The following is a 17165-nucleotide window of genomic DNA, read 5'->3' as shown; positions in this document are numbered from 1 at the left end:
GAGGAAAGAGAGAGGAAAATGCAGTCAGGAAATGAGGATAAAAAGGAGGCTGCCACCTCCCACAATTTGAGAGACCCCATGGGAAATGCCCATGACCTTTCCCTTTAGTCAAATAAAGTAGCTGGACTCCTCTGTCTCCTTTTTGGACATGAACCTCTGGTGTTTGTGGATTACTTTTTGTGACAGTTGGGATCCAATCTTGGATCAGCAGGTGGAAAACACTGATCTGCTCCTCCTGGTTGCACATTTTAAGCACAAACTCATTCTATCTCTTCTCTTGACTTTGCTACCACCATTGTCTTCTCATCTACATTCAGCAGTATATCTTAAACCACCTGAATATCATTCCAATCAGGACCCTGGGTCCTTACAATGGTCTCAAAGACCTTACTTGCCTTCTCAGGATTTTCCCTTTAAGTCCCTGCCAAGTCCTTCCAAGACCTCAACTCAACTAAAAAAGGCATCGTTACCATGACCAGTCCATCTGTACCTGCCACCCACCTGAGAGGGACTACAATTGCCCCCTTTCCTCATTTCTTCTCTCTCCTCCTGGGCATATTCTCCCTGCCACTGGCCTAAATTCCTCTAAATCTGTGTCTGCTGTCCTTCCTCTTCATCCACAGGCTCGGAAAGAGGCTTGATTTATTATTTTATAATATATATTATATTAAAACTATACTAAAATAATAGAAGAAAGGATTTCATCAGAAGGCTAGCTAAGAATAGAAAAGGAAAGAATGATAACAAAGGCTTGTGGCTCGGACTCTCTGTCTGAGCCAGCTGACTGTGATTGGCCATTAATTAGAAACAACCACATGGGGCCAATCACAGATCCGCCTGTTGCATTCCACAGCAGCAGATAACCATTGGTTACATTTTGTTCCTGAGGCCTCTCAGCTTCTCAGGGGGAAAAATCCTAAGGAAAGGATTTTTCATAAAAGATGTCTGTGACATATCACCCTTTTTATTTTAGTTAAATTAAAAAGAAAAGTGTTTGTAATTTTTTCTGCTGGGCTTATGCAGAGGAAAGAACAAACACTTGACAGGTTATCTGTTGCCAATCATAACCTCAATCAAGTGCTGATGTGGAATGATTAGGGAAATTCTTCACTTGTAGAACATAAAATTCTATCATACCACTAAAACAATCTTACAATATAAGAAAATGCAAAAAACAATGCAAAGAAAGTTCATTGCTTCAAGTCCAAACAGCTGAGTTTCAGGAGAATGTCCATGGACTGAAGATGTTCCTCTTTGACATCTCTGAAAGTCCCTTTTGGTCCTGAAACAGGCTTGCAGAATCCTGAAACAGCAAATTGCTAAAGAAAAATCATCAATGATTATCAAAAATCCATTGACAGTTATCAAACAATTTTGAGAAAATTTCTGGAATGTCTTGGCCACAGCCCTTTATTGATCCACTTGGGCTGAAGATAATTTTTGGCTCTTCAATGCTTCTGGGCTGCTACTAGCTCTTTCAACTCTTTTTATTCAATTTTTTTTTTTTTTAATTTTTACCGGACAGAGAGCAGCAGCAGAGAGGAGCCTCTGAGACCCTGAGGGGGCCCTGGCCCACGTGGAAGGATCAGGAACCCCAGATCTGGCCCACAGAACGGTGGCCCAGGTCCTGACAGGGGAAGCAAAGCCCCCAAACCCAACAGCTGGCCGGGCGGTGGCCCTGGCCCAGGGAACCGAGGCAAACGGCCCAGACCCAACCTGTGAGGCGGGCTCCGTGGTCTCACAACCTGGCACCTGCTGCCAATGCCTGGGCAGCACCTGTGACCAAACTCTTCCCTCTCCCTGGACTACCAGTACAGACTGGCACGTGGGGAAGAGAAGCTTTCCTAGGGACATCACCCCAGTTCGGGGTTTTGTCCCCACAGCAAGCGGGCGATGTTTGCTTTCCGCTGTTTCTCTTGCCTCTGCAATACAAGTGCCAGTATTCTTGCTTCCTGCCCCTTGGCACCACCCCAACCCCTTCTGGGCTGGGGACCAGAGGCAGAACATTTGGGAGCCACCTCCCCCACGCCGCTGGGGCGTGCGAGGGACAGCAGGAATTGCAACCCCCAAGGGGGAGCCCCCGACCAAATGCGAACCGGTCCGCGAAAAACTCTGAGTCTGAAAGCAGGCAGCCGGGCTGCACCCGCAATCAGCTGCCGAGCAGCACCTCCCCCACGGAGGGACAGGCTGGCCGCTGGAGCCCCAGGGGCAGACGGCTCGGGACGGTCCGAACTCGGAGATGTCGCCGGGTCCAGGGCAGCCTCTGCAGACACTGACTTGGAGGATGGGGTCCCCGAAGGCGGCAGGACCGCCAGGGGGGCCAGAGGAGGCAGCAGGGGTGCAAGAGGTGCATGGGAAAGCACCTCTGTTGCCTCTCTCGGTTCCAGGAGTGGCAGCACAGGCGCGAGCTTTGTCCCTGTGGGAGGGGTTGGCGGGGGTGGCACAGGGCCGGCCCCTGCCGGTGCCGCCAGCACAGCTGTGAATGCAACCGCTGGCTGTGATGCAGAGGGAGTGGGCACAGGGGCGGCAGCAGCTTCTACCCCCGGCTCCAGGATCGGCTGGGCAGGCGCAGTCACTGAAACAGCCGGGGCCGCAGTCGGGGCAGCCCCACGGGCCCGGGAGGCGGTGCTGCAGGGACTGGTGCCACCCACGGCACCGGCCGGGGCGGGACCTGTGGGGCTGGCTGGGGAGGGATACACGGTGCTGGCTGGGGCGGGACCCACAGGGATGGCTCAGATCCCCCCGGAGGGCAACGAGGAGGGGGAAAAAAGCGTCTCCGTTTGAGCATGCTCCAAAGGCACAGGAAAAAATTTTCCTCGGCTGCGGGCAAAGCCTCGCCCCGCCGCTGCGTTTCAGCGGGGCTGGGAACCAGCAGTTCGTGTTCCTGGACAGGGTCCTCTCTTGCCGGGTCCGGCGGGAAGGGAGCTTGACCTCTGCAGTCGGCAATCTACTGAAATGAAGCTATTTTCTGTTTCAAAACTGGGAAGAGAGTTCTGAATGACGGATAAATCCAAGGAGATCCAAAACCTTGGGAATAAATCTCTCTAATAATGAATTCCATGCATTCCCATACATATGAATCAAAGGCTTAGATCACATTCGTGAAAAATCCATGGAACTTTGCCCATCGGAAAAATTCATAGAAATGTCTCTTCACCATAGGAACTCTGTCCTCATGACCCCATTTTTGCTAGAGGGCAATAACTTTCTCCTCTGAGGGGGAGAATGGAACCTCTGCCACATCCCAGCCCACATTCCGCGAAGGGCAGCATTTTCAGGAAGGGAAGAGTTAACAGTACCTTGTGACAGTGTCCTCTGGGCTTCAGCAGGCTGCTTGGTGCTGCTGAGCTTTCCGGACGTCTTGTCTGAGAGACCTTTCAAAAGGTTCTCTGTGGTCAGCCTTGGCTGTGAACTCTGTCCAAATTCAGGATCTTCAGTTCTTCAGCTCCTGGCTAGAATCCACTTCTGTGGTCACTTGTGAGGTGACCACCAATGCCACACACTTGGGGTTTACCCAGTGTAGCAATGCTCCTCTGGGGTCTCACCAAGTGATGAATTCTTCTTCAGTCACTCGGGGTCACCATCTGTGACCGTGTTCACAGGGGTCTTAGGATGAGGGAAGAGATAAGGATCTGACTCCATGTTTCAGAAGGCTTGATTTATTATTTTATTATATATATTATATTAAAACTATACTAAAAGAATAGAAGAAATTATTTCATCAGAAGACTGGCTAAGAATAGAAAAAGAAAGAATGATAACAAAGGCTTGTAGCTTGGACTCTCTGTCTGAACCAGCTGACTGTGATTGGCCATTAATTAGAAACAGCCAACATGGGCCAATTAAAGATCCACCTGTTGCATTCCACAGCAGCAGATAACCATTGTTTACATTTTGTTCCTGAGACCTCTCAGCTTCTCAGGCGGAAAAATTCTAAGGAAAGGATTTTTCACAAAAGATGTCTGTGACAGGTTTGGGTTTTTTTTCAGGGAATTTTCTCTCCCATCTCTTATCTGGAAGAAAGACACTGTAAGGGAAGGAGGTTATCCAGGAGACTGTCCTAGGGTGATATTATGGTGCTTGTATCCCCATTCATGTGTTCTCTTTATGCTGGATATTATGTTCTCTGCCTTCAAGACTGGCTCTGAAGAGTGAAAGTTTTGTTTTGGTTTCTTATCAGCCTGCTCCCCCACGGCTGGTGGGACACAGAGATGGGGCAGTACATAGTGCTGCTTTTGCTTTTTTTGCTTTTGCTTTTTGCTTTGCTCTCGCTCTTGCTTCTGCTCATTAGTTAGTTTAGCTAAACAGTCAAAATTTCTTCCTGGACTGTTTCTCCTTTCCTTTTTTTGGACCTATTCAAACCTGCTCCGGACTGAGACCTGGGAACACTGAGAATTTGCACCCTGTAGCTGCAACAGCTGTCCCAGCACAGGACAGACTGATAACAGAGCGACCACCTCCAAGAGAGACTTTCTGAATTTGTCATCTTTTTCAGAGCGGTGACAGAGTGGTGTCACCTGGTATTGTTCATTTTGTGTGCTGGGGGGTGCTGTGCCTGTTAAATAAACAGGTTCTTTCTACTTCCCTCTGAGGAATCCTTCCTGACCCAGTTGTGGGGAGGGGCTGTGTGGGTTTGCTTTCTGGATGGGCCCCCCTTTGGAGGTTTTCTGCCAAATTTGCCCTAAACCAGGACAGAGGCTTAGTGAAAAAACAATTACTACCTGGACATATTGAAAAATCATTTAGCCCATGGACTACACCTGTGTTTGTAATAAAAAAGAAATCTGGCAAATAGAAACTTTTGCACAATTTGTGGCAGATAAACACTGTGATGGCTGCAATGGGCGCTTTACAATCAATCCTAAAACCTAAAATGATTCCACAAGGATGGGAAATTATTATAATTGATTTGAAATATTGCTTTTTTACAATTCCATTGGCTGATCAGGATAAGGAAAAATTCACTTTTACTGTGCCTTCTTTAAATCATGAGGAACTGGGCCAAAGATATCAGTGGACAGTTTTGCCTCAATGAATGAGAAATTCTTCAAGTACTTGTCAATGGTTTGTGGCACAGGCATTATCTAAGGTCTGAGAACAATTTAGCAATTGTTATTGCTATCATTATATGCATGATATCTTGTTGGCGTCCAAAAAAAACCAACAATTGTTGGCTCTTGAACAATGTGCTGTGAAAAATTTAGAAGCCTTTGGTTTGGTTATCGTCCTGGAGAAAGTTCAAAGACAGATGCCTTGGAAATATTTGGGGTTGATAATCACCAATACACAAATTGTGCCTCAACCTGTAATATTGGACACTGATATTAAAACTGCTGTTGACGTACAGAAAGTGGTTGGTGCAATAGGTTGGCTTAGGCCATACTTGGGGATAACCAATCATCAACTGCAACCATGGTATGACTTACTATCAGGGATAACTTCCTCTACTGATGAGAGACATTTGACCGCTGCAGCAAAAAAGGCTGTAGAAGAAGTTGAATTGGCCTTGATATCTAAATTTGTTACCAGGATAGATGTTTCTGTTATTGTGCAATGACTTGTTTTGAGAGAAGATGAAATACCATGCAGATTGTTGAGTCAATGGAATGATAAATGGGAAGATAAATTGCATATTTTAGAGTGGATATTTTTGTCTTTAAGGTCCCAAAAAACAGCTCCAGGTCTGTACGAGCTTTTTGCAGACATCATTATCAAAGGTTGCAGACAATGCCATGAAATCTTAGGCAATGATCCTGTAACGATTGTCATACTGGTACAACAATGGTATTTTGAGTGGTGTTTTCAAAACAATCATGAGCTGCAATCTGCTTTATCTTCCTTTACAGGTCAAATAGCATACCATTTACCTTCTCATCCTATTTTGAATTTCACTAAGTGAAGCAGTCAAGCTGGAGAAAGATTGTCCTTCTCGGACACCGCTAGCAGTAGGGGAGCACTATCCCGATCTCCGTGGTTCGGGACAGCACCTAAGGCAAACGTTCTGTGCTATGACAGCAGCGCTACCTTGTGGTAGGACGTGGCTTGGTTTATGGCTACAGTCAGAAGAAAAAGAGAGCGCTCTCCAGCTGTGGTGAATCGAGGTTTATTGGGTCCCAGGGGAAACCGACAGCCAAAGAGGAAGTCAGGGAGGTTGCAACAGCTTATAAGGAGGGAGGGAGACAGGGGAGGAGTTGGTCCTCTGGCGAATAGAGTTTTAGAGGGGAGTGGGATACAATAGATTGACTTAGGGAGAACACCAGTGGGGATAACTTGAAGGTGGGGCCCCGGCGCCTGAACCAATCACTCGACGCTCTAGCTGGAAGTTTCTAGAGAGAAGGGTGGGAGCACTGAGTGATGGACAGGGCACCAGGGAGGGATTTGAGAAAGGATGCATTAGTCTCCAAGGCATCTAGGGAGGAGCTGGGATAACTGGCCGCACAAGGGAGGGAGGAAAGAACCAGGGCAGAACCATTACATAAAAAGGGAAAACGGAGCAGTCCAACTTGTACAAACACAACACAAAAACTAAGAGGATTGCCTTTCAGAGGAAACAACTTTGCTCTTCTGTGCCAGTGGAAGGTGTGACAGTGTTTACAGATGGATCAGGAAGAACTGGAAAAGCTGCTGTAGCCTGGACGAAAGATGACCACTGGGAATATGAAGTAATGGTTCTATAAGGGTGTCCTAAGTTAATTGAATTTTGCACTGTATTCTTGGCCTTTACCTTATTTCCTAGTTCCGTAAATATAGTTACTGACTCTGTTTATGTTGCTAATTTAGTGGAACAGTTGGATCAAGCTGTGTTGTAGAATGTAAAGGAGAAACCATTATTTGTTATGTTGTTGAAATTATGGACAATTATTAGTAATCAAAACCATTCTTATTTTATTATACATATTCGTCGCCATACATCGCTACCTGGATTCTTTGTTGAAGGTAACGCCTTTGTGGATTCCCTTGTGGCTGCCTCAGCAGTAAAAACTGTGCCTAATGTGTTACAGCAAGCTGTTCTGTCTCACCAATTTTTTCATCAGGGTGCTCAGGCACTATGGCAGCAATTTAAGTTATCACATAGTGAAGCAAAGTCAATTATTTCTTCTTGCCCTGATTGTCATATGTCTCATGTTTCACAATATTACGGTACTAATCCTAGAGGTTTACGCCCTTTGCAAGAATGGCAAACAGATGTTACAAAAATGCCTGGATTTGGCCATCTAAAGTATGTTCACATTATGATTGACACCTTTTCTCATGCCATGGTTGCCTCAGCATTGGCAGGTGAAACAACTCAGGATGTTATTCATCATTTTTGCCATGCCTTTTCCATCTTAGGGGTTCCATCACATGTAAAGACGGATAACGGCCCGATGTATGTTTCAAAGAAATTGCAAGTGGTTTTTTGTGCCTGGGGTGTTGATCATTCTACTGGTATCCCTCATACTTCGACAGGCCAAGCAATTGTTGAACGTACTCATGGTGTGTTGAAGCACAAAACCAAAAAGGGGAATGCAGAGGGAGTTGCCTCAAGTGAGATTAGACAAAGCTGTCTATGTCTTAAATTTTCTACATCCTTTGCCTGACTTACAAACGTCTCTTATATTCTATAATTTTTCATCTTTGAATTCAAAACAGCCGAACTTTCAGAAAGGTATTAAGGTATGGGTAAAAGATTTAATCACGGGAAATGGACTGGCCCAGTGGAATTAGTAACATGGGGAAGAGGATGCACATGTGTTTTAACAGAAAATGGCCCTCCTTGGTTCTCTGCCCATTGTGTTAAACCTTATTTGGAGCACACAGAAAAGGACAGGATGAGTGGTTCTACAGCAGAAGCAAAATGAGTAGGTAATTGCATTGGTTATTAGGTAGATGGAAGCATGGACCCTCAAGGAATGTGTGGTAAAAATGGTAATTCAGGACATAGTAAAGGGAGTTATAGGCTTATGCTGAAAATCCAAAATTTAAGTTAGTGGATGTTACTTTTCCTTCTTTCCCTTGAATTCTCTTATAGAGAGGTTGGTAGTACTGAGAAATGTGTCTTGTACCATTTCCTTTTGCAGGGCACCTGTCGGGATCTCTAGCTGGTCAGAGTGACCCCGAGAAAAGTTTGAAAGTCTCTTTTCCCAGCCCGGCGCTTGAAGAAGGAGTCAGGGCTCTTCATTTCTCGGTCTCAAGGTTGTTTATTTTATCTTATCTATAAAAAATTTTCTCTTGCCTTGCTGAGGTCAGCTTAGCAAGACAGTTCCAGGCACTCTCTGCTCGCTCCCAAGGCTGCGTCGTCTTTTGTACTACAAATTACGTATATCATATTTACTTTTACCTTCCAATACTTATCACCCATGCTAGACAGTGCACCTCTATTCTAAACCAATCCCCAAGTGCCAACATCACAGCAGAAGATGGAGGCCAAGAAGAAGAAGGAGAAAGGCTGGACACACCCAGCTTCCTCCATCTTGCCTCTTGAACCTCCATACCAAAAAACTCAAAATCTTCTTTTCCAGCCCGTGATAACTTCACTATTATTCTACCTAAACTGTTGTGGCTTGCTGATCTTCATATAAGGTTGGTAATTTGCTCCATGGGTCATAATCAAAACCACAGGTGTCTTGGGCTCTGTGACAGGGTCTCTGAGACCCCTAGCAGGGGTCCTGGTGTCCTGGACAGCCAGAGGTGTGTCCTGGGTCCTGACAGGCACCGACAGTCCCAAAACAGGGGAATTTGATCTACCTAAGGGAGAAATGTTGTCTTTGCATAGGGGTTGAATTAGTAGCTGAAGTCCACACTTTGAGCAATTAGGTTGGTTGCCCATTGTGACAGCAGCAACCAGTTGTAAAGTTAAGTGGTTGCTACTTGGTTCTAAGTGGTGACCAGGCAGATGGCTTGGTCTCTGATTCTGTGTGGAAGAAAGGTATTTGATTAGAGGTGAAAGTGTCATTCTGCTAGAAATGTGTCATCTGGAAATTAAGAGGTCTGTAACGGTATTTGGAGATCTATTTTTTATGCGCCTTGTTTGTATATGAACATTAAGATTGTGAGGGTGTGTGTTGTGGAGTTGGTAGAAGTTGGTTATCTGTAAGCGAATGAAGAATGGATCCTCCGTCTGCTTGGATTTTTGCAAGGGCCCTGCAGAAGTCCTTAGCAGTTGTGTTTGCGGGTCAAAAACAAAAAGGGGAAATTGTGGGGAAGACATTCTGTGCTGTCCCCGTGAGCTAGCAAGGGCCTCCTGAAGATAAGGAGAAGCCCTATATCTCTCCTGAAGGAATGCCAAGGTCGTTACCCTGGAGACCAGAGGAAGGAGAGAAAGTTGGGAGATATGAACTCTCGCTGGCTCGCCGAGTGATGTGGCTCTCGGGGTGTCTACTGAGAACTTTGTTTCTCTTTTATGGCCAATGGGCACTGTATATGTGTTAGATGGGTGTCACTATCTGGAAGAACTAGAAAAGCTACGTTGGTTTAATAAAATCTCTCTTTTTCACCCTTCTGATGGAGTTGTGTATTATTGTATTGTGTCACTCTTCGTAGTGACAGAGAGCAATCTGGGAGGATGGGACTGCATAACCTGGAGCAGTAATTGGACAATCAATCCCAATATGGAAATGGACCAAAACTTATAAAAGGGAGAAAACTCGTGACCTGGCATTCATCTTGGGTATAGCCACAGCCAGGTTCTGGTACTGCCCAAGATGTATCCTTTAAAGGCCTTTTAATAAATACCTACTTTTTTGTTTCTTTAACTCTGTGTAGCCTCTGTTCTAGGTGGCCTCTCAAGGCATCACAGAGAGGAGCCTGCTGGATGAGTGAACAGCACGTGATCACCCACGTGTAAGGACATTAAATTATGTTGCTGATTTGGCAATGTGTGATAGGTTGCTTAGTGAAGAAATACCTTATAAGGAAATACTATGTCTTGAAGAAGTGTGTAAAACCAGCTTTTTTCTTGCAATAAACGTCTCAGTATCCCCACTGATCTGAGTCTGTGCATTAATGGTTCACAGGAAAGAGGGAGGGGGTGAGGGGGAAAAAGAGTGTTTTAAAAGCTTCTTTTATTTCTCATTATCCTCCTCTGACTCTGTTAATAGTAAATTCACTTCAAACCTTTAAATTTGAACCTGGTTCGCCCTTGGAGTGTTTTTCTCTCAATTTTCATCTCAGCTCATGAACCCTTTGTTAATTTTTTTTCTGAAGGAACAGCTTTCATAGGTGCCTGGTGTTTGCTCAGAATCAAACCACAGGAGCCCGGACGTGAAACTGGCTTTTATTGACTGATTGGAATAGTAATATCCTCATTAAAACGTGTCTGAGATGTCCTCAGTTCTTCAGTGGGGGTCTTGTGCACCGGGAGCTGAGAAAGGCGGATCTGCAGCAGCTGGATATCATGGAAAGCCGAGGACAGAGCCCTTCCTGAGGACACACGGCCAGAAGGACTCCAGCCACAAAATTACCAAGCCAAACAAAATACACGGAGAATCCAGAAGGATGCCGGGAGCTCACACTGTGCCAGAGGAGCTGTGAGCCCTGGGGATGTCCAGCCACAGCCACCTCTGTGTGGGTGACGTTGGGAAGATGTTTGAGCTGTGGAATAAATCCCAGTCTCTGCTGAAGCCATGGGAGGAAAGGGCAGGGTCTGGCCCTGGCTCACCCCAGGGCTCTCTGTGGGACCTGCTGGGCACCATGTCCAGCATTCCCGAGGTGGGACAGATCCCTGTGCCAGGGAATGGGACCTCCAGAGCTCTGAGAGGAGCAGGGATGGGGCTGGCAGTGGGGACAGGCACTGGGGATGCTCTGTACCCTCTCACACCACTGGGCACCATGTCCAGCATTCCCGAGGTGGGACAGATCCCTGTGAGATGGAATGTGACCTCCAGAGCTCTGAGAAGTGCAAGGACATAGTTCTCTCCCAAGATTTTCCTGGGAAGCTGTGAGAAGCTGTGAGACAGCTCAGAAAAAGGAATGGGAAACAATTCTTGTCTCCATTTGCTGCACCTGCTGTTGTAACACAGGTGTTATGGAGATTGTTTACCAAAGAGTGGTTTGTTAATTAAACACTGGTGATGGTGTTTAGATTGATTGATCAATTAGGTCAAAACTGTATCAGACTGTCTGTAAGGGTTATGAGTTTCTTAGATTAGTATAGTATAATGTAGTATAGAAGAATAAAGCAATTAATCAACATTCTACAATCATGAAGTCAATGCTCATTATTACCTGGCTGGGGGCCAACAATGTCAGGGACAGGCCCTGGGGATGCTCTGTGCCCTCTCACTCTGCTGGGCACCATGTCCAGCATTCCCGAGGTGGGACAGATCCCTGTGCCAGGGAATGGTGACCTCCAGAGCTCTGAATGGAGCAGGGACAGGCACTGGCAGTGGGGACAGGTGTGGATGTGGCAGCCTGGTCAGAGAGCGAGAAAACCAGATAAGTTTTCTCAGGGCAGACTTGTGAGACTTTAGGGAGTTGTAGAGAAACAATGACAACTTATTATTATAAACAACCTGCAGATGGTGTTTTCCTGCTCTCTGCCTCCCTGTTTTTCTCAAAGACTGTTTATAAAAAAAGGTGGTTTTGTTAATTAGCCAATCAGGTGAAATGTATTGATTGATTGACAAATCTGGTCTGAATGTATCGGAACAGTCTATAAAAAGAGGGAATATTCATATTAAAGCGGCTGCTGTGCAAACCAGCCTTCTGGTGAGCCTGTTGTTTCTTACTCAATAGTGATAGACAGGCTCTGTGCCCTCTCACTCTGCTGGGCACCATGTCCAGCATTCCCAAGGTGGGACAGATCCCTGTGCCAGGGCATGTGACCTCCAGAGCTCTGAGAGGAGCAGGGATGGTGCCGGCAGTGGGGACAGGCACTGGAGATGCTCTGTGCCCTCTCACTCTGCTGGGCACCATGTCCAGCATTCCCGAGGTGGGACAGATCCTTGTGAGATGGAATGTGACCTCCAGAGCTCTGAGAGGAGCAGGGACAGGCACTGGGGATGCTCTGTGCCTGCTCACTCTTCTGGGCACCATGTCCAGCATTCCCGAGGTGGGACAGATCCTTGTGAGATGGAATGTGACCTCCAGAGCTCCAAGAGGAGCAGGGACAGTGCTGGGGATGCTCTGTGCCTGCTCACTCTGCTGGGCACCATGTCCAGCACTCCAGAGGTGGGACAGAACAGAACCCTGTGCCAGGGAATGTGACCTCCAGAGCTCCAAGAGGAGCAGGGATGGTGCCGGCAGTGGGGACAGGCACTGGGGATGCTCTGTGCCCTCAGTGCTGTGCATCATGTCCCCAGCTGCTCCATCCCAGCTCCCTGCTCCATCCTGGATTCTGAACATCCCTCCAAGGAGCCTTTCCAGACTACTCCCACAGCTCCAGTGACACAGCCCCAGCTCCCCTCTCCTTCTCCTGATGCCCAGGAAGGCACCAGCCACGATCCCAAAGGGCAGAGGCCTCGGGGACTCCCACAGGAGCCAGCTGGGCACCTCTCCCAGCCCCGGTGCAGGGTGCAGAGTCTGGGGATCTTTGCCATGCTCCCACCCCATTTCCCTGGCACTAAAGCCTGAGTGGGACCCACAGAGAAGGAATGCAAAGAGGAGACCCAGCAGCAGCAGCAGCAGGGAGGAGATGCCCCCAGGGCTGCCCAGAGGTCGCAGGGAGGAGAAGGACACGGAGCTGGGAAGGTTGTGCCTGGGGCTGGGGACGTGGGAGAGGCTCCAGCCCTTCATGCTCCCAGCAGCTTCTTGACCATGTATCCGGGCATGCTGTAGAGGAACAGGGCCACCATGATGAGGAGCAGCAGGGCCAGCACGATCTTGATGATGAGCCACTTGTAGCGGGTGCAGATGAGGTATTTGATGGACTTGAGCGGGTTCAGGAACCAGATGAACGATGTGTCTGGGCGGCTGCAGGGGAACCAAACACCCATCGTTAATCCATCACCGTGGAAAAGGGATTCATGGACCTTAAAGTTGGGTGGTTTTTTTGTTTGTTTTTTTTTTTTTGTTTCACTCTCTGCCATGGGTAGGGATGTCTTCCACTATCCCAGGTGCTCCAAGCCCCATCCAGTCTGGCCTTGGGCACTGCCAGGGATCCAGGGGCAGCCCCAGCTGCTCTGGGCACCCTGTGCCAGGGCCTGCCCACCCTGCCAGGGCACAATTCCTCATTCCCAATCTCCCATCCATCCCTGCCCTCTGGCAGTGGGAGCCATTCCCTGTGTCCTGTCCCTCCATGCCTTGTCCCCAGTCCCTCTGCAGCTCTCCTGGAGCCCCTTCAGGCCCTGCCAGGGGCTCTGAACTCTCCCTGCATCCTTCTCCTCTCCAGGTGAGCACCCCCAGCTCTCCCAGCCTGGCTCCATGGCAGATCAGAACACCTCCGTGGCCTCCTCTAGCCCCTTTCCAGCAGGTTTTGGGGCTCGGAGCTGGATGCAGCACTCCAGGCAGGAGCAGAATCCCATAATCCCAGGTCCCTGCTGCAGAGAGGCTTCTCCCACTCACTTGGGTTTCTCCAGGGGATCAGGCTCATTCCGAGCCAGCCCAGCAGGGGATTTCTCGGCCTCCTCTGCTGTCAGAAGGTGCAGCTCAGCTTCAACTTTGCCCTGCAGGGAGCAGAGAGCTGTGCTCAGCCTGGGAGCACATCCCAGGCCAGAAGGAACAAAGCCATGAGGGGGAAGCAGGGTGTCCACAAAGAAAGCAGTGCCCAGGAGGCAAACCCTCCCTTTTCCCCATCCTTACAGTGATCTCCAGCTCATCGTTCTCGTCTCTGGCCACGAACGGCCACCAGCCCTTGACCCGCTTCTGCTTGAAGATGGAGATCATGGGCAGGTCAGCCTCGTTGGTCACCATCTCCAGGCTGCACTGCTTGGACGTCTTGGCTCCCCGGGGGAAGCGGTTCAGGTCCAGCTCGATGGCCCCTGGCAGGACAAAGGGGAGGACAGAGGTTGGCCTGCCAGAAAGGCCAAGTCCTTGGCTGGAGATGGGCTGGACCAGCATCTCCTGCCCTGGGAGCAGCTTTAAACCAGGTCTGGGAAGGAAAATGGGGTGTCTGGGCTACAGCAGCAGTGGAGAAAAGGGATCTCAGAATCATGGAGATGTGAATGTTGGAAAAGAGCTCCCAGACCCTCAAATCTCACCTGTGACTGCTCCCCACCTTGTCCCCAGCCCAGGGCACTCAGTGCCACATCCAGGTGACACCTGCAGGGATCGGCACTGCAAACCTCCCTGGGCAGGTCTGAGCACCCTTTCCATGCAGAAATTCCTCCTGGTGTCCACCCTGAGCCTGCCCTGGCCCAGCCTGAGGCCATTTCCCCTTGGCCTGTCCCTGTTCCCTGGGAGCAGAGCCCGACCCCCCCTGGCTGTCCCCTCCTGGCAGGGACTTGTGCAGAGCCACAAGGTCCCCCCTGAGCCTCCTTTGCTCCAGGCTGAGCCCCTTCCCAGCTCCCTCAGCCCCTCCTGGGGCTCCATTCCCTTCCCAGCTCCGTTCCCTTTCCTGGACATGCTCCAGCCCCTGCAGGTCTCTCCTGGCGGGAGGGGCCCAGAGCTGCCCCCAGCACTGGAGGTGCCCCAGCAGTGCCAGCACAGGGGCGGGCACTGCCCTGGCCCTGCTGCCACCCCAGAGCTGGCACAGCCCAGGGGCCATTGGCCTCTGGCACACCTTGGCACACCTGTGCTCACCTGTCCAGCCACGGGCACAGCACCCCAGGGCCTTTCCCACCCCCCTTTCCCAGCCTGGAGCGCTCGGTGGGGTTGGTGTGACCCCAGTTCAGGACCTGGCCCTTGTTCTTGGCCCATGGATCCAGCCTGTCCAGAACCAGAACCCTCTGCAGACCCTTCCTGTCCTCTCACCCCACCTGCTCCGTCCAGCAGCAGCTCAGGGGGTTTCTGGGGTGCGCTGGACCCTGCACGTACCCAGGAAATCATCGGCCGAGAAGTGGTCGGCATCCCAGACCTGCAGGGTGAGGCGGGCCGGGATCTTGTACTCGGTCTCATCCCAGGAGAACATGGACTCCTTCTTGGAGATGACGATCTTCTCCTCGGCCATCAGGTAGTCGAAGGGGAAGATGTAGCGCCAGTTGAAGTTGCCTTCACCGGTGAGGGAGTGGTAATGGACATCTGTGTCCTGCTTGTCCTCCTGCTGCCCCTTCAGCCACCTGCAGGGCCCGGGGAGGTGAGAGGGGGGCACAGGTTTACATGGGACAGGAAGAGGGGAAAGGACCACCCCGTCCAGGCAGCCAGGGTGTCTCCAGGACTAAAAAACCTAAAAGTTATGAACAAGGGGATGGGGCTGCTCCAGACACTGCAGCATGGGCAGGAGGATGCCAGAGGGAACAGAGAACTTCAGGAGAAGGAGATTCAAGGGAGTTGTCTGAGGGCTTACCCTGGGTGAGGAGATGTGGAGGAGTTGTACAGGAGCTGGGAGCTGTCACGGACATATTTTATGAAAAATCCTTTTGTCAGGATTTTTTCTCCTGAGAAGCTGAAAATGTCACTGGATTTCTCCCCAGTGAAGGAGGCACCAATGGAATTCTAGGCTGTACCTACCCCCCTGACAAAAATGCCACTGGATTTCTCCCCAGTGGAATTCCAGGCTGTACATATTCCCTGACAAAAATGTCACTGGATTTCTCACTGGTGAAATTCCAGGCTGTACTGACTCCCTGATCAAAATGTCACTGGATTTCTCCCGAGTGGAATTCTGTACCTACCCACCGACAAAAATATCACTGGATTTCTCACGGGTGGAATTCCAGGCTGTACCTACTCCCTGACAAAAATGTCACTGGATTTCTCCCGGGTGGAATTCCAGGCTGTACCTACTCCCTGACAAAAATGTCACTGGATTTCTCCCGGTGGAATTCTGTACCTACCCACTGACAAAAATGTCACTGGATTTCTCCCCGGTGGAATTCTGTACCTACCCCCTGACAAAAATGTCACTGGATTTCTCCCCGGTGAAGTAGTCGTCGTCCTCCAGGATGACCTCGTCTGTGTTCCACACGATCACCCTGAGCTCGTACCTGCCCGAGGGAGGGAAAGGGAGGTGAGGCATGGGAGCAGGGAATGGGAGCAGGGAATGGGATAGGAGAGGGCAGGGTGGTGCTGCCAGAAAGCAGAGCTGGCTGCCAGGAACAGGGGATTGCTCACAGGGACCTGTCCCAGGGATCTGGAGGGCAGGATCAGGGGCAGGAGGGGACCTCAACCATGGAGATGATTACAGGGATGGGACTCTTCCTATGGGGCCAGGCTGGGAGAGCTGGGAATGTTCACCTGGAGAGAAGGATCCGGAGAGACCCCAGAGCCCCCTGCAGGGCCTGAAGGGGCTCCAGGAGAGCTGCAGAAGGACTGGGGACAAGGCCTGGAGGGACAGGAGCCAGGGAATGGCTCCCACTGCCAGAGGGCAGGACTGGGTGGGATCTTGGGAAGGGATTCCTGGCTGAGAGGGTGAGGAGGGGCTGGAATTCCCAGAGCAGCTATGGCTGCCCCTGGATCCCTGTCAATGTCCAAGTCTTGGATGGGGCTGGGAGCACCCTGGAATAGAGGAAGGCGTACCTGCCCATGGCAGGGGGTGGAACAAGATGAGCTTTAAGGTCTCTTTCCACCCAAACCATTCCATGATTCCCTGATCTCCGCATGATCTTGGATCAGCCTCACCAGGGTAAGCCAAGCACCAAGGAGAGTTTTCCCTCCTCTGCTCCCAGCCTCTGCAAAGAACTTGCCAAAGGCTCAAAGGGGCAGCCCAGGCTTGGATTTTGGGAGATTTCTGACCAAAAATGGGTGTGCAAAACAGCCAGAGCCCAACTCTGTTCCTGCTCTCCCCCTTTAATCAACCGGGCTGTGATTTCCCCCCAAAACGGGCTCAGAGTCCTCCTGAGGACTCCAGGAAGTTCGGGGTCTCCAGGGAATTCCTAGCAGGCTGGGGAGCTTCCCATCACTTCTGCTTGGCTGGGAATTTCTTGATGGTGAAACATAAACCATAAACACAACCCATAAACGAGCTGTGGGAAGGCTTGTGGAAAATAAAGAGAACTTCATGACAGCAGATTTCCCCCAGGTGGCTGCAATTTGTGACCAAATTAAGAACCACGAGAAAACTGTTTTTCCTCTTGTAAAGAAGTCTCCATAACACTAACAAGTAAGACTTTTCTCCCTAAGTAAACTAAAAAAAGGAGACTATTTTAGAG

At 49.7% G+C, this 17165-nt stretch overlaps 1 protein-coding gene across 1 annotated transcript in view; it reads right to left on the bottom strand.

Annotated features, from left to right (window-relative positions):
- Window positions 1-12686: 12686 nt before the first annotated feature.
- The window catches only part of OTOF (otoferlin), a 113294-nt gene continuing 108815 nt past the window's right edge, over window positions 12687-17165 (bottom strand). The window contains 5 exon segments of the mRNA XM_030945276.1: window positions 12687-12891; window positions 13483-13583; window positions 13720-13898; window positions 14893-15134; window positions 15903-16001. Of these exon segments, the coding sequence (XP_030801136.1) occupies window positions 12711-12891; window positions 13483-13583; window positions 13720-13898; window positions 14893-15134; window positions 15903-16001 (802 nt within the window). The 3' untranslated portion in view covers window positions 12687-12710.

Source organism: Camarhynchus parvulus, chromosome 3 (genome assembly GCF_901933205.1).
Source record: "Camarhynchus parvulus chromosome 3, STF_HiC, whole genome shotgun sequence".
NCBI lineage: Eukaryota > Metazoa > Chordata > Aves > Passeriformes > Thraupidae > Camarhynchus > Camarhynchus parvulus.
This window is presented reverse-complemented; position numbering and strand designations above follow the sequence as displayed.